Here is a 25,282-nt window from a genome sequence, read left to right as displayed (position 1 = left end):
AAACAGTTGTTAGCCTATACAACAGAAGCTGCAAGCCAAGAAATTACATTTATTCATGGCCATATAAGATTTCAAAAGTCTTTCTATCAGCCAGGTTTTCAATTTTGAAATTCCTTGTTATAAAATTGGCAAATGATGGGCAGGCAGGCATTCGGGAGGGTGTCAAACTGATGGTTTCTGGTTGATAACTAGAGTTTAGAATCAAATATTGTAAAAGAACTTAGTATGTAACAAGCTTTAAATTAGCTTATGTAGAGACTTTACTTTGGATTGTTTTTGGGCCCCCTTGGGTCAAGGTCAAGGTCACTCTTACTAAAAATAGGCAAAAAGTTGTTTCCATAGTAAATGTTACCAGTTCAGATGGTAGCTCAAATCAGATGTCATGACATCACCACAAGTGATAAAACAGATAAGATCAATGTATACAATAGAAATTTTAGACTTATTAGGTTTAAAGTTCCATAGCTAGTTCCAGAATGTAATGTTTCATTAAAGTCTTTATCTGGAATTTCTAATATGTTGTATCCTTTTGCTTTTGAGCTCAATAGATGGAGCATTGGATTTGTAATCTAGGGTTTGCTTGTTCAATCCTCTGGTTAGGCAAAATTTCTTCATGACAATTGATATTGTAGAAAAAGGCCACTTTTAAAAAAAATGGAATTTTCAGAGAAGTCCTGTAAACTAAAATACAATGTTTCTTCATGAAATTTATATATACTGCATAAGCAATTTGCCTTTGTATTCATGAGTTGCTAGCAAATTTTAATCGGACATGTACATGTTTCTATGAATAATAAATAAGTTGCAGTGCATATTCTAGAACAATTCTTTCTTGATTGTCTGCTTAATATCAATAATCTCAGATACTTTTACTGTAGCAGTTTTATATCATACATATTATATGAAGTAACTTCTTCATCAGAAAGCAATAGGTTTCTTTTATTAGTTTTCTGACAGCATTATATTCAGATACATAAAAGAAATAGCCTTTGTATATGTATAATGATTTTATAGTCTGATACCAACATGATTGATGGATATAAAATGATGATAATATTAAAATCAAGATTTTTATTAGCTTGTCTGTTTTGAAGAAAAAATTGAGCATTTATGATTGCTGCAGCATTGTTGTTGTTATGCAAAAACTTGAATGTAGCCCATTATTCAAATATTTTGAAAGTTATCAACACGACAAGGTGCAGTTGTTAAACAAGGGGCATAATTTCGAAAGGAATATTTTTAGAGTTATTAATTGGAGAATTTTTTAACAGAATAGGCATTAAGATCACATGTCAAAAGATAAACACATACAATATTATAAAAGTACATAAAACATGTATACTTATTTTAAGCTCCGCCTTCTGACTAAAAAACAACAACAACACTACCACCAAAAAAAAGCTATTGACATATTTTAATTATATTGACAAATAAGGGATACTAATTAACAAATACTTGTGAGTGAAATACTAGAGCAATCGGAATGGCACATAAAATTTTCTTCTACTAAATGTGCACCTTAAATTAACACTCTTCCAAACAGATGAATGAAATAAATGCGTAATAAATGGGTACTGTAATAAATGGAAGAAGTAATTAAACTTACAGAATACTTTTTTTGATAATATGAATAAAATAAGTTTAAAAAAACCCCTGACATTTTGCTTCGTTTCAGGTTCGTCTAATATAGTTACCGGGGAAACGAAGAGCTTCTTTAGCTTTGCAAAGTCTGTAAGTATTTCCGTCACCTAAAATATACCTCTTTTACATCACAATAATATTGTCTGTTTTCCAACTGATTAAATTTGACACCCAATTAAATTTGACACTCAATTTATTTTTCATTGAAAATGAATTTCAATTTAAGAGATGAACAAGTACCAGGTGTAAAGTAATTTCCATGAAAAGCCACTGCCTACCGGCTGTAACTGGTTTATTAATAAAAGCTTTCCAAGTATCTCTTCAATAGGAAACAAAAACGTTCTGACTTAAATTATTTTTGTCTCGATAGTTTTATAGACAAAAGGCTATATTATGAGTTTCATTAAGCACTAAAATTGATTGCATGTATTATTAATGATGTTTATTTTTTGCAGAAAACTACAGTAAGGTCAAAGTTACAGACTTTAAGGAATTTGGGCATTTTTTTTGCTTTTGTTTGTTTTCCAGACATTTTTTACCTTTCATAATATTGGAATTAAGGTTTAAAGTCATAATTATATTTTTCTTTGTTATCTTTTTATGATTTTTAACCATATTTTTAGATTGTTTTTAAAGAAAAAATGACCACTGCATTTAAGTTTTGTTTATTTATAACCTGGAGTTGGGTTAGGGAGAACTAGAATCTTTAACTCTTTGTCAATATTTTGGGCATTTAACTTTAATGCTTTATTTAATTTTGAGGGATATCAATCATAATTGAATGTGATTGACATGTATAAACATTTGGTTGGTTACAAGGGTATTCATTATATAATAATTACTGCTATAAATTGTTCATAGGATTGAAAAATGAATAGATATATCATATCTGTGAAAAAAAAATTAAAGTGACTTTATACATGAAGGGATGATAAGCAAAGGTTTGTGTGTTCAAACCCATTCACTGGAAGAGTTACATTGTTTTATTTGCCAGGGATATTTCTAAGATTTACAGGAATTTACAATTACATTTTAGTGTGGGATATAAAATGATTTCTTATTTTGACTTTATTTTGATGCATATCTTTTTCATGACTATAAGAATTGTAGAAATACTGTTCCAAATTAGTGTTAAATAACACTATTACACCCTGAAAAATACTTAAACAAGAAAACACAATCATGTTTAAGCCTATCAGCAAAAGACCTCATTTTTTGATGAAATATAGATAATGAAAGTTCTTAATTAAACTGGTAAGTTGCACATCATTTTCAAGGAATTGAACTTCATGAAAATTGACTTGAAAATCATTCGCACATCATGTCATGTTATTCTCAGCTGTTATAAGAGATTAATTGGATGTACACACAAATGAAGTTTCTTACTTGTACCGAATAAGGTCTATTAACCTCAAAACCACAATTCTCAAAAGATGATGTCAGTGTGGATCTACTTGGTAATTTGGGTGGGTTGAGAATATGATTATGTTTTGTAGGGAGTTAAATTGATTTACAATATCAATAAATGTGACCATAAATAGCCTGTTTTGCACTCTATTTTCTTTCGATTTAAATGTTTTAACAAATATAAACAACATTACAGTGGTGGCAAGTGGACAAGGTGAGTCCGATAAAGCTTTATGATGAGAATAAAACAATATCGGGATTTCAGCTGCGAAACCTGGCCTTCCAGCAAAATCAAGATGCATACATCCGTGGTGTGATGAATGAACTCTTCAAACTGTACACCCAAGGCAAAATTCACCCAGTTATTGATTCATCCTACGCTTTTGAAGATGTAAGTTACCTAAATTCAGGTTTTTGTTGTTGTTTTTTCCTTCAATCAATTGTCCTTTCCCATGCTCAAAGTCTGTATATTGTATCCTTGCACTATTTAGAATTTGTAACAAGTCATAAGAAGTGATTTCAAAATCAGAATACTAAAATTAAGGTTGTAAATCAGGCAAAAGTACAATCATACCTTAGCAGGCAAAAGTACAATCATGCCTTAGCTTTTTTGTCTGACTCATTTATTAGCTCATTTGAGCACAAAGTGCTTTACAGGTGAGCTTTTGTGATGGCAATCTGTCTCTTTGCCATTGTCCCTTGTTGTCGTTATCCACAATATTGACAATGATCCTCAGGTTGTTATCTACAAAAGTTATACCGGTTCCAGTCTGATGCATAGGTAGGTCATAGAAGCTTAAAGAAACTTTAAAAATGAACTTCTTCTCAAAGGTCCCTTGTGGTCCTCTACAAAAGTTAATGAATTATGACCTTGGGGTGGAAATTTGCCCAGCCCCTGGGTGTCACATTATTTACATGTGTCCTTTGGGTGGAAATTTGCCTAGCCCCTTGGGGTCACATTATATACATGTGTATAAACTTATATAGGAGATTAAATTATATCTGTTTTTGTGAAATTGCAATGCTCAAATTAACAATATTTTGCATGTAGCATTAAAATAAAAGCATTGAAAATGGACCTTTTCAAAAGTTGTCATGCCCCTGGTGTCAAAAATGGTCCAGCCCTCAGGGTCATTTAGTTTACATAGATAGTAATAATAGTAAAAAATGTTGTTGTTTTTTTTTTTTAATTCTTGGGGACTACAATGCCAAGAGCTTTAGTTATTTGGCATGTGGTCCTATACAAAAGTTATATAAATCATGCCCCTGTAATTAAGATCATGCCCCGGGAGTCAAGATTTTTCACTTAGCGTGTTCAGGGCAACTGAATCTAAACAGAAGCGTAACTGTGCAGACTAATAATATATCAGCAGAACAGTTGCACTGTCTGATCAGATTAATTGGTCTAAATTGTTCCTTATTCATGCAGTCTTTATATAAATTTATGAATGGTTTAAAAAAATTGAAAGTCCTTTTTTTAAAGATATTTAGTGCGGTAAAGGTTTAATATTGTTAAAGCAACAAAAAGTTTTCAATGATAATTAAATTATTACTTTTGACATACAAGCTCAAAATTCATAAAATACAGATGAATTTTGTCATATATGGCATTTTACATTGGTGTATGTAACCGCAATTCTTAATGTTCACAAAGATGGATGGGCAGTTTAATTATTCTGACTTGAGATCTTCATGCTGGAGAGTAATATCCTGTCAATTTGTGTTTAACCTCTAGTTTTTTCCAGTCTAGTATATATCCATTTTAAAACAAATTTCCACACCCTGCTATCTAGAACATTCTGTAATGAAATTGCTTTTCTGTGGAGACAGCAGTTTGTGTCTGATGTATTTGTTTATTAACATTCTGGTTAGATCATACATGTGAACTTTTTCGATGATCAAGGTTTTCTCCAAAAAGAGGGAAATTTTAGAATTTGCAATAAACAAAGAACAAAGTACTGACATCAAAAATAGGGAGATTTCTTTAATTTGTGAAAAATACCCCTTATTTTAAGAAAAATCTTTGAAAATATGGCTGCAGAATGTGGGAGTTTCCCGCTAAAAGTGGGAGAGTTCACATGTATGTTAGATTTTTGAGGTAAAGCTTTTAAGGAACATATCATAATGTTAGTAAATAAAGTGTATTGGATTTTTTAAAATTTCATTTCATGTTTTTCTTCACAACTCTGTCAGGTATTGAATATACAGTAAGTTGTTTTTTTTCATAGTAAAATGTTCATATTCATCATTATAAGTATTCAGTGACACAATATTAGTAATGTACTAAGACTATGTTGAGGTGTAAGCTTGGTTTGAATGTATGATTAGGCCAGCTTCTAAAGGTGTCAAGCGGTGTGCCTGCACCTACATTTTTCTCAAGTTTGATTTTCTTGAATAATTTTTGCTCATCAAGAGGCATGCAGCTTTATCACAGGTGGTGTCAGTATTTGTTTTTCAGCAGAAAATACCCCCAAACAGTAAAAACAAGTTAATTGTAGATTGGTAAATCCATTGCCACTCTCAAAATGAAGTTGATTTTTATACTTTTTGAAAATGCAACATCTCTGGAAACGTTTATTTGAGAATATATGGTTATTTAAAATAAAATGTTTTCACATTATTGTATAAAAGTAATTGATAGTTATTTGTATTTTCCTGGAAAAAAAGTGTTACTAAGGCATACCAGCCTATAAAGGAAGCTACCCCCTGGTATTAAAAGAAATGTAGATTAGTATGCCAGAGAAAAGGACTTAGTGGTTTACTCAATTTTTTGCCAAAAGTTATAGTAGCCATTACATAAATTATCCTTTGTAAAACATTTGTCGAAGTTTGTAATGCCATTGGTTATTACCAACTTATCGTTCTTTTAATGGGAGAATTAATTTCATCCATCTGAAGGTATGAACCATTTGCTTAAAAAAACTTTTTTTCTTTGTCTAAAGTTTCATATTATTTTCTTTGACCTTAATTTGTATACTGTTACATTTATAGATTGCTGATGCAATGATGAAGATGCATGATAGGAAAAATATCGGCAAGCTGATCCTTGATCCAACCATGGAACCCAAACCTAAAGTACAGGTAAGTTTATAGACAAACCTAAAGTGGATGTAAGTAGCAAAGAAGTACTCAAACCTAAAGTGTAGATAGGTTTATACCTAAACCTTAAGACAGTGCATATTGGATTATACTAAAAGCTAAGGTGCAGAACAGTTTATACCTAAACTGCAAATAGTTTTATACCTAAACTGCAAATAATTTATACCTAAACCTAAAGTGCAGATAAGTTGATACCCAAACCTAAAGTGCAGATGAGTTTATATCTAAAATTTAAGTGTAGGTAAGTGTAAGTTGTTGTTTAAATATGATATAGAGGATATTTGTTTAGTTCAGTGTAAGGTCGATATATATACTGAGTGAGCACCATAAGGAATATTTCACGAGTGGTGCAGCCATGAGTTAAATATAAACCTTTGGTGTTCACAGGTAAAATATATTTTGATCTTACAGTAAACTTAACAAATTTTCTTTTTATTATATGCAAAGAAACGTTTAAAAAGACATTTTAACCTGTTACTAAATGAAAATCGCGCCAAACAATAATACAATGTGATGTCATTTACGACGTCACATCATTAAGTTGTTTTCCAGTACTATGCACGCTGGTATTTCATTGAAACAACAAAACGGGCTTAAATCCAAAACAGTGAAAAATATCAAATTGATAACAGTGAAATATCAGTTTTATATTTCACTGATATTTTTCTTTAAACCACAGAAAAGCATGTAATAAAGGTTAGTATTATATGATTTATTTATTTCAGAGTGCTCCCTCTGTAGAAGGTGCTTCCCCTCCTGATCAGAACAAAGATGATAAGGAGGAAAACAAAGATGGTGTGGTCAATGGCGAGCAACAATAATGAAATATTTCCATCTCGTATGGCTATGTTTTCTCTGTCTGTGTAGACATTATATTCCCAAAGCTTTTTTGCTTGTTGAGACATTTGTACCGAATGAACTTTATGCTGAATTGAATTAGTGACAGTGATTAGTACTTTATTGAATAAAATATTTTTGTTTACAAATCTAATGTAGTGTAGGGTAAGATTTTTTTTTGCATGTTTTCAACATGCATACAAATGTAGTTCAGATTATTATATAAAAGGCTAGAAATGGTTTTAAGGAATTTAGTAAACAACATTTAGATAAAGGAAATATACACCATATTAGTCAGCAACCAACTCTTTTACTAATTATCATTACAAACTTATCATAACCTAAATGTCATTTCTTAAACAAAATCTGAACTTAATATCATTACTAAAACAAAATCAGAACTAAATATGTCATTACTTAAACAAAATCATTTAGAAACAAAATCTGAACTAAATGTCATAACTTCAACAAAATCTGAACTTAATGTCATTACTTCAACAAAAGCTTAACTAAATGTCATTACTAAAACAAAATCTGAACTAAATGTCATTACTAAAACAAAACCTGAATTAATTGTCATTACTGAAACAAAAACTGAATTAATTGTCATTACTTAAACAAAATCTGAACTAAATGTCATTACTAAAACAAAATCTGAACTAAATGTCATTACTTAAACAAAATCTGAACTAAATGTCATTACTAAAACAAAATCTGAACTAAATGTCATTACTAAAACAAAATCTGAACTAAATGTCATTACTAAAACAAAACCTGAATTAATTGTCATTACTGAAACAAAAACTAAATTAATTGTCATTACTTAAACAAAATCTGAACTAAATGTCATTTACTGAAACAAAATTGATAAACTAAATATCATTACTAAAACAAGCTTTGAACTAAAAGCCAATTTTCTTAAACAAAATCTTAACTGAATGTCGTTACTAAAACATTGTTCCAAATTGTATATCAATTATAGAATCAATTACTGAATTTCATTTTAAATTTCTTAAATTTAATTCTACACTTATTTCTAAAGTATATATATCATTTATTGCATACTGGTACTAAATATTCCAACTGAATATCTTTGTGGACCAAAAGTCATTGTTCTGAAATAAAGATATTGCTAAAACTTTTTCGCAAGTACATTTTTACATTATATTCTAAATATCAAGACTGCTGCAAATAATCTTATAACCCAACAATAGTTGGTTCTTTCTTAGGCATCAGACGATACACCATATGAAAGATTCCTATGTTGTGATTGTTGTTGTTGTTAAAACATTGTACATTTATATCAGTCTGAATGTTTAAGTTTGTCACTTTTTTATAGTATTTTTTTTATCATTTTGTCTTAATTACCCTGCTGAATTTTTGTAATTGACTTGCCTTGATTATTACTTTGGGAACAATCCATTAATAGTTTTATCATTAAAATACCAAATATGTTTCACACACATGGTGGCCAAACTGGAAGCATAAGTATAAAAACTTCTTCTGACAACATATTCTTTTAAATAAATATACAAAATATTTATCATATCAGGTTCTCCTGGAAATATCAAAATAGTATATGAAGCCAAAAAAAATTAATGTTTTTGTTCGTTTGTTATTTGTTTGTTAAGTTTTCAATATTTACTATTTTTAATTGTTATTAAAGGAATGATATTGACCCAACAATACCTCTAAGTCTTTTATGTGATCACAAAATAATTTACCCGTAATTAAACCTTGACCTTTTTTTTAATAATGTAACTATTATGTCAATTGAACGTTTATGATTTCTCACCCTACTAAAAAAAAATGCTAACAAAGTATTGTCCAGTAGATATAGTATAATGTTTCTTTGTTGCTATGAATCCTTTCTCTGAACTGATAACTGCAATATTTTCTATATATATTGAAATCCACCTTTATTCAAACATTCCATGAATAGTCACACCAAAAAGATTTTCCCTTAAAAACAATAAATATTAATTGATGTATTTGCCTCAATTGCATTAATTAGCTTCCAAAAATGCCAGCTTTTGTCATTTTTAGCTAAAATCAAATGTATAAGATAATTTTACTGTTATTTTTGTATGATAAAAAAGTTGTTTGGTTCATTTATTAGTAACAGAGAAATGAGAAATGCATTACTGAGTTTTATTTAAAAAGGACTTTGTCTAATTTTTATGTGACATGTAGGTATCCAATGTTTATTGTTGAGTGCCCTCCCTTAGTCATATTTCAAGACTTTAAAGGTAAACTTTAAACAATTTTTTATATCATAAATATAATGCTCAAATGAAGATTTATCAATATTATAAGTTCCAAAAGCATTATTTGTAAAGATATTACCGAATTTACATTTCATGTTAATAAAGGGAGGTAATTAGAAATTTATTTTCTATAAAGTCTAATTCAAATTTTTCAATAAGAAATGAATGCATATATTTTAATGATTACATATAATGTGGACAAATATTTGCAGTACATGTTTTACATATTCTTCGATGTTTGAAAGCATAATTATATACATATATAAAATTTCACTTAAGTGTGGTAACAATCTTAATTACAACATACAGGATCTTTAAAGCTTTATCCAAAATGTAAAAGTATGTTTAAATCTGAAAAAAAGATAAAAAAAACAAACCCTACTGAAAAGTGTAACCGATTTATCTTGCCAAACAACATTTGATTGGCCAGCCAACGCTCTCTTCCTAATTTGCCAAAAAATCTAGGATTTTTACATTAAAAAAATAAATGAAACCACTGATTTATCATTCTATATCGGATATTTTCTCAAAAATACCAACCTGGAAATACCAATACAATAGTCACCTGTTATTGTTTTGTTTGTTGTTAGTGCAATATCGTATTTATAAGTACATTGCAATGGTGCTTTGTAATGTAATGTGTTAAAAAGATTTGAAATATTTATAGTATATTATAAATATATGTATACATAGCTATATATTTAAATGATTATTATTTATTCAATGTGTTTACCCTTATATTGTAATAAATGTATGTACAATAAAAGAAATGTTGTTGAACTTTGATATCTTTCACTGAGGATCTTTAATTTTTTAAGCTTTTTGGAGCATTGTAAGTGCTTCAAGGTGAGCTTTTATATTTGCAATGTGTCTCTCGTTCCAAGTCCTTAGATTAACATTGTATCATCCGAAACCACTAGGTGCACATTGAAAAAACTTCACAGGAATGATTCTTAGGTAACCCTTGAGTCAATATTTATATGTTTCATACACTGACACAATGGGTGGCAGTGCATGGGTCAAAAGATATATAAGTATTCTTAAAATATTCTCTTTGGAACATTCTCCATTCTCCATAGAGCTTAGATATTTTGATTGTAGCATCATCTTGCAGTCCTCTACAAAGTTTACATTATTCATTTTCCTTGGGTCTAAATTGCTTCCACCCAAAAGGTCACTTAATGTAGAGACATATACTTTATGCTGTTATATGTCTAAAAATCTTTTGAAATTACAATACATGTACTAGGAGCATATATATATTTGGTATAGTGCAACACATGCAAGTTAATTACGTTAGCTAAATAGATAATGCCGCTGGGCTGAAGAATGCCCATAGCTGAGATACTTTGCATTGAGAGCTTAGATATTTAGTATTTACAACGTTACATTGAAGACCTCTACAAAACTTATATTTGATTTTTTCCAAAGGATAAAGTTTGCCCATCCCGGGCCACTTTCTATAGACTTATAAATGAAAATCTCCTTACGTACGATGCTCGGAGCTTAAATATTTGGTTGAAGTTTTACCTCGTGCTCCTAGGATAATTTTAAGTGACCCTATCCTGATCGAGTTCGCTTATTATAGACTTTTATAGTAAACATGCTTTAAAATACCTTCTCCGAAACTACAATTCCCAGAGCATATACATTGTATGTACGTTGCAGCACAATCAATGTTGAAATTATATTTATTTTACCTACCTTTACGGTGAAAATTGGCCTCATCCTGAAGGTCAATAAGTTTATATAGACTTTAATAGAAAACACATTGTAGTTTTAGAAAGTAGCTATTTGGAATGAACTTTTATAAATTTTAGCCTGGAGTGAAAATTGGCCCGCCTTGGGGTCACTTATTTTATATAGACTTACAAAGCAAACAGTCATGTAAATATATTTTTCTCCTGAAACCTCAATGCCAAGAACATATAGATACATGTACATGCATGTACTATCACCTTTAGGTCCTCAACAAAAGTTATAAAAAGTATGCCCTAATTGGCTCGTCCCCGATGGCCAGTAAGCTTAGGTATAGCCTTACGAAGGGAACTACACTTAAGTCTAAAACTACAATGCCCTGAAGCATCATCACCTTGTATATCTCTAAATCAAGCCCCAATAGGGTACAAAGGCCTCATCCTGGGAACCGCTTTGTTAATAAAATATTAATAGTAAACATGTGATCAAAAATTATCTTCTCCGGAACTACAATGCCTAGATCATACATGCTCAGCATGAATCATAACCCTAAGTGTGCGTGAAATTTGAGTCGCCTCGATGGACACTAAGTTAACACAGAAATTTATATATATATAGTAACTAACATTTAAATATGGAGGACATCTACAAGAATTACTTAATTAAGTCATGCCCCTGGAGTCAAAAATGGCCTCGCATTTGGGCTCACTAAGTTAAATTAGACTTATATTTTTCTGGTCTTACGGGATCATCGATATTAGCACGTACGTACGTGTTAAAGATTGAATGCTGCTTTAGCCGGTGCTAGGGGGAGGGGGCGTGAGAGATATTACATTTTTTCATGGTCTTTCAGGAATATGCTCACTCAAACCGAGTCTGCAATTGCTATATTACCGGTACATTGTTGTTCTCCGTGCTTCCAGGGATCACTCTTTTCCAATTTGTTAAAGCTTCATAACAGCAGGTGTCAAGTGCTGATCGAGTGGCAGCTGTAAAAAGTTGCACCGTACATTAATTCTTCGACACCCTTGATACCAGTGCATGTAAGCGTTTTAAGATTAAATACTGCTTAATTCGGTGCTTGGGCGTGAGGGATGTTGCACTTTTTCATTATCCCTCATGTACAAACTCAAACCGAGTCGGAAATGTTCATGTAATTTTTGAAAAAAAAAATGTTGTGATTACGGCTTCCGAGGCGGGGGAGCATCCCGCCTTGACCGAAACCAGCTAAAACAGACTAGCTCTTCATAATCAAACGGGACCTATCCCAGCAGTGTTAGGAGCGATTCAAGACCACATGTACTGACCGCACGTCTTAAGATGTCCGTCGGAATTCTCGTATTTACACTAATGCAGCCTCGACCTCCAAAAATGACCTTCCTGGTTTTATCTATCGTGCCACTAAGTCTGAGACATGGCTTTAACATATGAGGTTCTTGTCTATCAAACAGGTAGTGTTATACTGACCGTCTTAAGATTAACGTCGGAATGGCACTCCTTAAAGAACGGCGCTTCATGTTTGAGCCGAGCAGGAACAAGAGTGGCTTCTGACATCTAAAAAAGAAAAAACAAACACAGAGGTCTAGGGCTTACACATGTATTTCGAGATCATTTAAAGATGAACCGCTAAATAATTGTACAACCATTGTTTTTAGTTTCGCGTTATAATTTTTTTCTTTACTTTGTCGCTCAACTGAGCCCGAATAGTTGGTGACTTACACAAAATGAAATAAAAGGATCTTTCCAATCCGACGAAACATGTCGCAGCATTCAGCAACATACTGGCCACCTGTTACACTATTTTAATCTCGATTCTGAACAATAATTAGCCTTTTTTGTTTTTTTCCACTGAATGAATGAGATGACGTATAGAAAGATCTGCCTATTTAACAAGTCGCTTAATTAATTCTAAGGCTTGAATTAAAAACCTGACCGTCTGGTCGAAATGCATGTGTGGCAGATTTTGATTATTTCTAAAACAATTTTATTTATCTTTTATTCATTAAAGTAATTTCTCTCTAAATTTCGTCTGTTTACGGTAAAGCATTTCAGATTCACTTAAATCCATGACTTTTCAAGTGTAAGATTGGTCCTCTTAAATTTTTGGTCATTTCAAGATTAATTATTTAATGTTACGCTTTTATGGTTTTTCTTATTTATTGATAATGTTTTCTTAAGTAATTGTTTAATTTGAAACTACCCCATTTCCTTTATTTTCTAGCATGAGATTTTTAGTGAGTTCACTTTTTGTCAGACTATATAAGAAAGATTTTGACCTTCTCAATTGCTTTTGCCTCAAGGACGCCAATGTAGCTTTTACCTAGTCAACGAGATAAGCCACAATTTTTACCAATGTAGGGTTTTTGTTTTGTTTCATTTTTGAATAAGAAATCTATTTTTATTATATTTTCTCAGGAGTGTTTTCCATTTAGTTGAATAAGAAACTTAAATAATTTAAATTAACTTTGCTTTCATATTAAACTGTAAATTATGACCAACGTATAGATTGTAGTAGATTTTGAAATGTTATAAACTAGAATAACGATATTTGAGAAATGTAAATTTAATAAAAGTCATCTAAATTGTGAATGATCTTTGTTTGATTGAAACCTTAGAGTTTATAGTTAACCCTGGTTTGCAAGGTTAGTAAACCTGCTACACATGTATTTACAGTGCTTTATTGTCTCTCACTGTCGAAAAACGATCCCTATATTTTTCTTCATGATTTCGTCGAGATATGAGTTCGAGTCATGGCTGTCTTTGAAAGCTCTTGCCTATCTATCAAGACCGAACGCAGCAGATCAGCGCACACTGACCATGACAAAATGCATGCACATGTATTTACATTGTCCAAAACAACACTACAACGTTTATCAAAAATATAAATGTGACTATCTTTATAAATTGAAAGCACAATATCAACAACGTATACAAACATTACCAAGGTTAAGTAGAAATATTTTTAATACCAGCTAGTTTTCGTTTATTTTTCTTCTTTCTGCGTCTTATATGCAGCGATGGCCATTACAAGACACCATAGTATTGACGGACAGCGTCGTCGCGGGTCATTGCATTTTGTATACATGTCTGTACAGTATGCTCTCTTTGAATATAAAAAAACGACTTGAATACATTATGACATTTAAAACTACCTATATTTAATAAAGTTTCAAATGCTCAACGAACACATCAAAATAACTAATGTTTGAAGGAACATAGTAAGACAAAAAAAACTACAAAAACACGTTTAATTAGGCCACAACTGGACCGTAACCTTTGATACGATTTGTTTACATCGGCACGTTAGTTTTATAGAAATCTAAACTATCGAACAATGGTCTTGGAATATTCTTTTGGGTCAGGTGAGCATTTATTTTTCAAATGTGTAATTGCAAACACTTTTAATTGTGTTCTTTATGTCTACCTTACATTTTCATGATTGATTGATAATAACATAAACTCATGCTCTGTTTGCCCTTTGGTGAATGTACATAAACTTAACTAGGTTTCCTTAAAATTGTTGTTGTTGTTGTTGTTGTTGTAGTGAAATGTCCTATATATTTATTTTTGCTTCGAACAGTCAGGTTATTTATAAATTTCTTTAATTGGGATAACTGAATTAACAGAACATTTTATTTAGCATACTTTAACAATAACTAAATATGTTTAAATATTGTAATTATTCAATACTTTTGATTGTCATTTGAGTGTGAATATAAAGGTCTTCTGGTAATACAGACTAAAATATGTTCTTCACATTTTAGACAGCGTTTACCCCGAGTTACAGCCAGGAGTTTTGAGATTATACAGTAACAGAGTTTGTCCTTTTGCCAAAAGAACGAGACTTGTACTTGAACATAAAAACATCCCGTACGTACGATTTATATCAAATTAATAATTATGATATTAATATATATGTTAGTATAATATGCGGCGAGATCTAATTAAGTGAAAAAAACTTGTATTATTATATATATATTGTTTAATTAAAATGTGTTGTTCACATGTAATGTATATTAATCTCATACCTTGTAAGATGTTTTTTTAAGATGTAACCATTGGACTCCAAGCGTCTACACCATGTGATCTTTCAACACGAATTCATTTATAGATAAAGTCTAATGTATATTTTCCAAAATATGATCTTTCAACACGAATTAATTTATAGATAAAGCCTTATGTATATTTTCCAAAATATCCCAATTATACTCCAACTCGCTTTGTTTGATTTGTTCATGTCAAAAAAAAGTAAACTTTTGACGTCTGCAGCATCATGCTTCAGTCGTTGTATTTGGATTTGGATCTGCTTAAATACAATGCTGATCATATTGGTACACAGCTGCAAAACTTATATTGTACTCATATTATTCAATAATGATAATTATGCAAATGTTTAATTTTAAGATGTCAACCTAATAGAACATGCTCAAATCATTGTGCTTAATTTTTATATATTTTCTAATTAATAATGGCTCATGTCTAATACTTCTTTCAGAAAAAAGTGATATAGAAATATCTCATTAATCATTGAATGATATTCGTGCAAGCTTAACTCTAATGATGTTGGCTGTAAGCGTCTGTGTTTTTTTCTCATCTAATGTTTCAAATCTATATAAAACCCCGAATGTTTGACGAACAAGAGCAATATGGGCAAGAAATCAGAATAAATCATTTAATTCTTACACTGGTCTATGACTTCTAAAACTAAATAACAAACATCATATCTAAGCTAAAAAATGTATGTTCCTTCAGAGCCAATAGTAAACATTTGAGCCGCGTCATGACAAAACCAACGTAATGCGTTTGCGACCAGCATGGATCAAGACCAGCCTGCACATCCGCGCAGCCTGATCAGGATCCATGTTGTTCGCTTACAAACCCTATAACAAGTAGAGAAACTGATAGCGAACAGTATGGATCCTGATCAGACTGCGCGAATGCGCTGGCTGGTCTGGAGTCATGCTGGTCGCAAACGCATTATGTTGGTTTTGTCATGACGCGGCTCATTTGTCTATTCCTTCGTTACAGATATGAAATAGTCAATATAAATTTGGCGGACAAGCCAAAATGGTACATAGAAAAAGTCAGCTGTCTCGGAATGGTTCCAGCAATTCAACATGATGATGTTATCGTCTTTGATTCTGTTATTGTTAATGAATATTTAGACGCTGTGTTCCCAAAAAATAAATTGATACCAGACGATCCTTACGCAGCTGCCAAGACAAAGATGTTTGCAGAAATTTGGTCAAGGGTAAAGTCACTTGATAAATTTAGTTAAGGCTCAACAATCAGACTCGATATTCTAATTCTAAAAATATATGAGCCGCGTCACGACAAAACCAACATAATGGGTTTGCGACCAGCATGGAATCAGACCAGCTTGCGCATCTGCGCAGTCTGATCAGGATCTATGCTGTTCGCTTACAAACCCTATAACAAGTAGAGAAACTGATAGCGAACAGCATGGATCCTGCGCGGATGCGCAAGCTGGTCTGGATCCATGCTGGTCGCAAACCCATTATGTTGGTTTTGTCATGGCACGGCTCAATTATTTTTTATTCCAGAATAGTAATTTTCAGACTATGCTGACTTTTGGACATATTGCTATTTGTAATTTGCAAAATTTAGGGTCAGAACTGTACCATTTAGAGTTATTTATGTACATGTATTTGAATGATTTTATTTATTTATTGTTAATCCTGATTTAAAATTCGGGTGATAATAATTATCATTATATATGTCAGCCGGTACATGTATTTCTAATTTTGTACAGTCTAACTGCAGACTCTTTAATGTTGGCTATTCAATTTAAGTATCAGTAAACTCACTTGAACTATTGACTGTTCTAATTTTCATGCACTTTTTGCAGGGAATGTATGGTGTGAAAAATAAGTTGAAATCCTTATAGAGCTATAGTTGTTATTTCACTTTAGGTACTGCGTGGTACTGGGAGAATATTTTCATGTTCCCCGGGAACTGAGGGGAATGTATTTCCTGATCTTTTAGCCAGCCTTGATGATATCGAAAATGAATTAAGACTTAAAGACACTCCTTTCTTCGGTGGTATGTACAAGTGTCTTGATTTATTTCTACTTATTAATCGAAATTTGGACTTCATTGGCTTTTGCTTCATGATATTTTAAAGTGTTTTTTTACGATCGAAGCATACATAATTAAATTCCTGACAGTATCAATTTTCGATCGCTTTAAATGTTTCATAATTATTCAAATAAAACAATATATACAAAACTAGCTGAGTGAAATTCATTTAGCATCCTTACTAATTAAAGTGTCATCATTTATGGTAATGTATAAACACCAAAGGTCCTCCAAGATACATATGCATGTACATTTATATATCCATAAATATGTCATCCCACTGGCCAGCAAGACTGTACAGGTGGAATGACAAGTTGTTGACCTTGAAAGTTGCAAATCATCTGTATTTACGATTTATTTCATCTTTTGCAGGACAAACACCTATGATGATAGATTTTCATATGTGGCCTCACATGGAGCGTATCGTTCATTATTCACAACTTTTTGAGGAATGCAAATTAGAAGACAGCAGATTTCATCATTTAAATGGTTGGGTTAAACGAATTACATCACTGCCCGCCGTTATAAAAACGAAAACACCGTTAGATTTGTTCCAATTATTTTATAAATCTTTGAAAGCTGGAAAGATCGACTATGACATTGGTCTGTCTAGATGAAAATAAAAGACAAAAGGATTAATTCCTTTAGCAATTTACTATTGAAACATTATTTGACCTCTGCAAATAAATGATTTATAAAAAAGAATTTATTTACTTTTACGTCTCCTGTTGGATCACTTTCCTGTTTGAAAAGAAAGCAATTAATGTTCAGCATTTTTCCTAGATGCCATCTTTGATACAGTAATTCTATGATCAAAGAGAATGGACGCTTCCTAAATATTAAAACATGGCACTCATATATTACTTGCTTGTGAGATCTTGCAATCGAGTGTGATACGCAGAGCCAGTAAATATTTAATATCTATCCTAATGAACTACAACGGGATAAAACGAATTCCATCATTTTTGGATCTTTATATTTTCTTGTTACAATCAATAATTACATAGGAGGGGTGATATTGTTTTTGGTAAAGTAAGGTGTCTTCATCTAGATGGAGATGTACCCAATGCAACATCTTCGGAGTATATGTATCCCAGTTACTAGCATTTAGATTCGCTTGGGCTTTTTGTAGCCATGTGAACAATTTTTATGAACGGAATATTTGCCTAACAAGTAAGATTCTCAAACAGGGCTACCGCTATCATAAATTACTGAAATATTCTACTAAATTTTATTATCGTAATTTCGATTTAATTTCAAAATTTTAGAGATTTGAAACTCTTCGTAAGATATTGGGTCATGGTTATTTTATGCTGTCTTTTATAAAACGTTTTATTAAAAAGAGGTTATATGATCCTACTATTTTAAGACATACCGAATGCTTAGTGTTCAAACCGTTTACAGTTGGACACTACGCTTTCCTCATTTGATTACAACTGACGGATCAAGTGGAAGACTATGACGGACAGTTCTTAAAGCCTATTGGGACTGAATTGTCATAATTTTCGTCTTCTGCCTTGCTTCGTCGGGTAATTGTAGGTGATATTCTTGCTGCTCTGTCTTCCTTTAAGACACCGAGTACTTGTGTTATGGTTATTGGGTTTCCTTTCCGTCCCCCATCACCGTTCATGCTTTGCCCTTGTGTCTTTTCCTGTTTTTATTTGGTGTCCTGCTGGGCTTTTTGTCGGTCGTCCAGTGTTACTGGGTTGTGTTGGGAGATATACGTTCATTGAATGCCGCCCTTCCTTTCATAAAGTTTACGGTTTGCTAGCAGTGGAACTAATCTGATTCACGTGTATTTTTTCCAGTTAAGTTCAGAAGTGATGTTAACACCAAAGTATTTTGCATCACCTATTGGTGTTAGTGTTTGACTATTACGTATGTAACTTGATTTATGGGTATGTTTTGAATACAATTTACGCATTAAGATATAGGCTTAATTCCATATCCAGTATGTTCTCCCACTGGTGTAACCTATTCAGATCCCCTTGTATTATGTGTTCTTGCGTGTTGCTTTTGATCGTGAAATCAACAGCAGTGTCATCAGCAAATAACACTTAATATGACGGATATCTCGTCAGACTTGCAGCTTGTCACCATTGACTTAAATAGATGGTGACCTATGAGAAAAGATTAAACCAGCTGCCAATTGTAGCGTGCAGTCTTGTATGTTATGTCGGTTTAACATGTATAGTAAAAATAAATGATTTTCTTAATTAATTAAATGCTCTGAGAAGGAGAGGAGTATAACATATGTTTTGTGAGCTAGAATTAAGTTCCTAGATAGATCCTTAACAAGTCCTAATAATTACATAGTCTGCTTGACTTTTTAAACCTGGATCCATGTTGGAGGTCAAACAAAATATTTTTTCCTGTTGGCTCCTTGTCGGTGGTCCTGTGTTTAATAAGCGTTCATTAAATGCTGTCCGTCCTTGTTGATTTTTTATATTTTAGCCTGGAAGTGCTTTATAATATTTTATGCCACAATACATGTATGTTCCATCACGTGCCAAGAGAATGGGTCTGTAGTTTGTAGAGTTGCTTAATCACCTTTCTTAAATATGAGGTGACGTCGCCTCGGACTATTCGGAGGGGATAGTGTCTGTATCTCGTGATTTTGGGAAAATTTTGGTAAAGGAAGCTGTCTGCACAGCTCGATTTTTTTTACCGTTGGTTTCAAATTGTATGTGTTGCAAGCTTTGAAATCTGCAAAAAGGTTAAAAGCTTTTGGACACCACTTTTACATTGTCTGTGAGTTCAGGCATCGTTGCATATAGGGGCTTAAAGGTGTTTCTAAGCAGGTTTTCTTTCCCCATTCTCCTTCCCCTGTGTATGTAGAAAGCCCAAAACAAATGATTATACCTACTGACCGGCTGCCGATGTCCTGACTGAAGCCGAGGGGGGTGGCTCTACAAAGTAGGCAGAGACGACTAGCTAGGAAGGGTACATGAACCCCTAGTACGCAGAGAAGGCTTTAATGGTGTCTTTGCGGACATCAACAGCTCTGTAAAGGCTACATGGCAGTTTCACATTGCCTCTATAAATGCTTATTAGCCGCTTTACTGCTAGTAACTTAGTTTAGGCTCAAAGTTCATACCTTTGGCTAACACTCTACAGAACCTGCATGGAGATAAATTATCAATGCTTTTTCACTTCAAACCCTTTAAGGACATGGCAGGTGACGGGCTTCTGTATTTCTTTTTCCTTTTGGCCTCCAGTGGGCCATTAAGGGTACCGACCATATTTGATAGATCTAGAGAGCCATCTCATGATCTTTCCCAGATACATGAGATTGTACACGTCTATTGGTCTGAACCATTCAACATGCGAAAAACAATGTACGGTGAATTATATGACAAGGATATGAAACTATTCATCTTTAGGTATGAACAAAAATATAATATTGAATTTTAAGAAAGTTGATAAAGAAAATAATGAAGCACTTTCTCTTTCCGTGATTAGCCTCTTAAATTTGAAGATTTACATTTATATAATATATATTATGCACATTCTTACAGCTACACCGACATTTTTCAAAGAAAGTAGTTCGACGAAATTCAAGCTAATATATATCATTATGTCAACAATTTGCGGCGCCTATTTGACAGCGATACATATTGATTTATGAATTATAGTTTTAACATTTAAATTAACCTGAAATGATGATGTTGTTGATTATAATTTGTTGAGTGACATAGCGCATTAATATTTTGTTTTCAGTCGTCCAAGATGGTGGCTGGCATTCGACGTGTCAAAGAAATTAAACATCCGGAAATGGTTTTCTCACATTTTATATTGTTTTATAGCATATTCTTTTGTGCAGTGTGTAAGGTAAATACCGCAAATTTACCTCCTTACGAAGTTAAGAACAATGCTGGTAATGTTCCAAATCCACAAATTCAGAATGTCAACATGCAGGCTCAACAAAATCTAGCCGGTGCAGCTGGAGGCGGTGCAAACCTTAATAACATACCAATCCATCAGGATATTAAGAAACCCTTTGGCATGGGTAATAATATGAATCTTGGACAACAACATGACAATCAGCCCAATATGGTACTAGGTGGGCAAGCTGGCCAGCAAAGACCCATTGGTGCACGTAAAAACATCATGTTGTCAACACACCCTGATTGCCAAGAAGATGTAGAAGCGCTGTGCAATACTGACAATTTAAGAAAGAACAACTTTGCAGTTTTGGATTGTTTGCAAGCTGATATTGATATCCAGGTACAGAGTCCTAAACTTTTTATCAGCCCTAGTCGCAGAGAAACATAATTTAATCACAATGATCTTTGTGGTAAGGAAGTGGCTAGCCGTACGGGCCCGTACGGCTAGCCAAAAGTTCTAGCCGTACGTGAGGCACTTTTCAAAAATATATGGAAGGCGAAAGTGCATATGTTAATTATGACTTTAAGCGAGGGTTTTAGTCAAGAATGTTTACTTTTTAGAGATTAATCGACGTGTTGGCTACGCAAACAGGACGTTTCGGCCCCAAACCAAATCGGCCCCAGTCGAAAAATCGGCCCCTGGACGTTTCAGTAAAGAATTTACTTTGTCATCTCAAGACGTCGAGAAAAAATAGCGTTTGGTTGCAGTTAAATAACATCTATTGAAATAGTTTACAAAATTTGATAATAATCCTTTTTTGTTTCATTAAGTTTAATTTTTAAACTGAAAAAAAAAAACCACCAAAAAAATTGTTGTTGGGCTCTGATAATTGCGTCAATTACCGACGGTATAGAAGTTTGTCCATCGTCCATCATTAAGAAAAGTTTGCATTATTAAATTATTTTTCCTTTTCACCGTTTTTTTTTTAAATATTCTTTTTATTTATTTATTTATTTATTCCCCTCCGATCATTATTTATTCGATCCATGTGCTTAATTAACAGATTTAACAATTCATCTTTCATACAAATCATAAGCATGAAAATTAAGGACGTTATAACATGCAACTTTGACACTCAATTTTATTAAGATAGATTATACAACGCTTACTCGTATTCATTTTTTGTGCAAAATTGCGGAGCATCTTTATTAAAGTGAACACACTAGGACAAATGCGGAGATTTGATTAAAATCGTTGTTTAAAGACACAAAATAACAAATGCATTTTCGACTTCCATATAATTTTGAAAAGTGCCGTACGGCTAGCCAATACAGTGTGTCCAGGCTAGTCGTACGTGACTCACGTACGGCTAGAACTTTTGGCTAGCCACTTCCTTGTGGTAAAGGGTCAACTTGGTCCTATTTACCAACTCGGCATGGGTCAACTCGGCCCTCTATTAAAAAGCTTGTAGGATAATATGAAAATAGGTGCTACCTATGCCACGAAAAGCTCTTATGAATTATGATTTTAGCATAACATGTTTAGTGTACATGTAAGCCAGATATTTCTTGCTGTTATTTTGTACCATAAACAAAACAAATAAATTGGTGGTCAGGTGTTTAAACTAATATCTGAGTGCTCGGAATATTTCGAAAATCTCCGTACGTAAAGAGGGGGCCACTGTGCATGCGTCGGCGCCTTGAAAATCCCCTCCATCATTTTTGTTAATCTCTAGGCACAGTTGTTGTTTTAACGTTATTTTTAATGTGCTAATTTATCAAAAAGGATATGTTAAAGTAACTTTCAGGGACTAGCTTGGACTGAAAATTAGGGAGACGTGACTTCTCCCTTCAGGAAAAATAGGGAGAAGTTTTGAAATAATCGTTGCTATAGTTCTTATCTATGAAATGCAAGTTGGGATTTTCTGATTTTGTACATCATTCTTTCACCGGAAGTGATACTAAGCATGCGTCTGCTAGCAATAGTCTGAATTGTGTAGACGCTCATTAAAAGAGCTCTGATATCTTTATTTAGCTAAAAGGATTTCAAAATGGCGGTGCCCAGTTAACTGAGGATTTTTCACAGCTTATTAGGTATAGGATATATGTTTTTTGAAATTTTCATTTAGTTTTAATTTCATTTGAATTGATACGCATCATGCATATTATCTCAGAGCGCTCAGGGCCCTCGATCAACCAAATCTGCGGTCGATATTCGGCCGCAGTCCCCCTACAAAATAGTATGTTTTTTCCCCCTAACAGAGGTAAAAATTCCCCCTCAAAACATATGAAGTGTTAAAGAGAAAAATGAAAACTAATGTTGATTTTGAAAATCAAAATCCATATACCGTAAAATTCCTATTAAACGCCCCCAGGGGCTAAACATTTTCCAAAAGGGGGGCTATTATTACAACACAGTTTTTCCTAAATCCAAAAATCATTGTAAATACATTTAGTGTTAGCAAGTGTTGGTAATAACATTAAAAAGTGTTAAGATTTTAAAGTTCATACTATAAAATAAAATGGATTCTATTTCTAAATGATTTGAATGAAATTATGGATTTATTCATGAGTTCAGCAGTGATGAGTAGATTGTTTTTCTTAGGGGGGCCTTTATTAGGGGAGGGGCCTTTAATAGGAATTTTACGGTATTTGACGTCTATTTTGTCAGGGCTTCCGTTAACGGGCGTACGGCCGTAAATTACGCCCGAAAATCGTATCTGTACGCCGAAAATTAAGATCAATGACGTACCGCTGACTTCCAAAAATTTAGGAATACGGCGAAAATCGTAAGCCGCGACGTACGCCACGACCATTTTCCGACCGTTTCTCACTTTCCTGGCGTACGATTGGATTATTTATTTAACTCCGCCCCCTTGACATGACAGCGATGGGTGAAATTATGCGAATGCACCTGGCGCGTGACGAATTAGCGAGTGTTGATTTATGACCTTGATAAGCGTGAAAACAAAGTGATTGGATTAATTGTTTGTTTTGTACGGATAATGGATAGTTAATTGACATAAACTGTGGTAGGTATCTGTTTTTACTTTAATTAGATAAAATGATTTATTCATTATTGTGTGCATCGGTAAGTTTTGAATGTATCCGAAAGTTTGCCGAGTCGGCGAAGCGTGTTTTTGTCTTTTGATTTTTTTCCTTTTTGAAGTTAAAGACGTTTTATTTTCACACATTCTATAGATGTTGATTTGATTTTATTTTTTTTTCACTCGCTAATTATGAGAAGCAAAGTTACATTTAAAAATCTTTTTCCCTACCCACTCTCAAAATGTCTCAACGCTCACTTCTGCAATTTGGCGTATCTCAAAAACGTAATTAAAAAAATTAATTTGGTCAAGAACGGTGTTCGAAATTATTTTCATAAAACTTTCAATTTACAAGCCTGATTAAATTTAACCATTTTGGGTTGTTATTGTGTTATGATTCATTTGATACACTGAAATTGTGTTCGGTACTGTAGTAAATAATTAGATATTTAAACAACAATTTTTATTTTACAAATAAGAAATATAACAATGCTAAAAGAAGTCATGTTTATTTTTATTTCAGGAAATCTACAGAGATCCACACTTTTAAAACACAATGAATAAATGCTGTGCAGGCTGATCACATGAGACAACAGCTGTATGGTACTGATCCAGAGGTAGAAAAAGAAGAACCCATCATACACATTTCAGAATCTATTGTACCATGATTGATTAAAGAATTAAAAGTTTTCTGGAAATATTATTTTTTTTTGTTATACCAATGAGCAATTATTTGAATGTTATCACTGAAGGGTTCTACACGGTTACCACTGTCCTTAAATAACAACAATACAGTCCTTTTCAGGGTAATGTTCTTACTTCTATTGAAAATATTTACCCAACAATCATGTAAAGATACTTTGAACTTAAAACATTAAAAGGAATGACATTTTCAGAATCTTGTGATTAAAATAATTGCTTTTACTTGTATCATCCCATACTATAAATCAAACATTGAAACATGAAAATTATACGCGTAAGAACAACTGACTTCCAGAAATTTACCTCATGACTTCCAAAATTCCTTGAAAGGAAGTCCTGACTTCCTAAAAAAAATTCCTAGTGGAAGCCCTGTTTTGTAAGCGGAATATCGTACAGTACATGTCTGCACGTTTCTGTTTGTTTTTCCCCCAAAATCTACTGTCACATATTGGCCTTTCATCCTGTAAAAATGCTAAAATTTCAACAGAAATATGCAGAAAAAATCACAATTCCCATCAACAATTTGATTTCAAATTGTTTCTTCATGAAATCATTTTTTTTGTCTTCAAAATGTTACATCAACCACGGTAAATTATGCCGTAAATTACAAACTTGTAAGTTTTGTTTTCATGATACTTTATTAAATAACTGATGAAAA

The 25,282-nt window shown here is 32.7% G+C and overlaps 3 protein-coding genes across 7 annotated transcripts in view; all 3 read left to right on the top strand.

Annotated features, from left to right (window-relative positions):
• The window catches only part of LOC132723389 (synaptic vesicle membrane protein VAT-1 homolog-like), a 38,409-nt gene extending 28,388 nt beyond the window's left edge, over positions 1-10,021 (top strand). For all 5 annotated transcript variants that reach the window (XM_060708098.1, XM_060708095.1, XM_060708094.1 and 2 more), the window contains exons 7-10: positions 1,676-1,731; positions 3,245-3,439; positions 6,040-6,129; positions 6,873-10,021. In XM_060708098.1, coding sequence (XP_060564081.1) covers positions 1,676-1,731; positions 3,245-3,439; positions 6,040-6,129; positions 6,873-6,968 — 437 coding nt within the window. In that variant the 3' untranslated portion in view covers positions 6,969-10,021. The remainder of the gene's footprint in view (positions 1-1,675; positions 1,732-3,244; positions 3,440-6,039; positions 6,130-6,872) is intronic.
• Positions 10,022-14,171: 4,150 nt separating this feature from the next.
• LOC132723386 (pyrimidodiazepine synthase-like) lies at positions 14,172-17,723 on the top strand. Its single transcript, XM_060708090.1, has 5 exons — positions 14,172-14,311; positions 14,714-14,819; positions 15,978-16,200; positions 16,883-17,012; positions 17,421-17,723. Exons 1-5 carry the CDS (start codon positions 14,284-14,286, stop codon positions 17,663-17,665), a joined length of 732 nt encoding a protein of 243 aa, XP_060564073.1. The 5' UTR covers positions 14,172-14,283; the 3' UTR covers positions 17,666-17,723.
• Positions 17,724-20,733: 3,010 nt separating this feature from the next.
• Positions 20,734-25,282, top strand: part of LOC132723388 (Golgi apparatus protein 1-like) — a 41,587-nt gene continuing 37,038 nt past the window's right edge. The window contains exon 1 of the mRNA XM_060708093.1: positions 20,734-21,275. Within this exon, the coding sequence (XP_060564076.1) occupies positions 20,778-21,275 (498 nt within the window). The 5' untranslated portion in view covers positions 20,734-20,777. The remainder of the gene's footprint in view (positions 21,276-25,282) is intronic.

Source organism: Ruditapes philippinarum, unplaced genomic scaffold, assembly GCF_026571515.1.
Source record: "Ruditapes philippinarum isolate M1 unplaced genomic scaffold, ASM2657151v2 ctg800_1_1_1_1, whole genome shotgun sequence".
Lineage (NCBI taxonomy): Eukaryota > Metazoa > Mollusca > Bivalvia > Venerida > Veneridae > Ruditapes > Ruditapes philippinarum.
Note: the sequence above shows the minus strand (reverse complement) of the source record. Positions and strands in the feature narration are given on the sequence as shown.

Excerpts from the sequence above, each read along its gene's own strand:
- LOC132723386 (XM_060708090.1), top strand. The coding sequence starts at position 14,284 with ATGGTCTTGGAATATTCTTTTGGGTCAG. Across the intron at positions 14,820-15,977 it reads CTTGAACATAAAAACATCCC|ATATGAAATAGTCAATATAA; the intron begins GTACGTACGATT and ends CCTTCGTTACAG. Across the intron at positions 17,013-17,420 it reads AGACACTCCTTTCTTCGGTG|GACAAACACCTATGATGATA; the intron begins GTATGTACAAGT and ends CATCTTTTGCAG.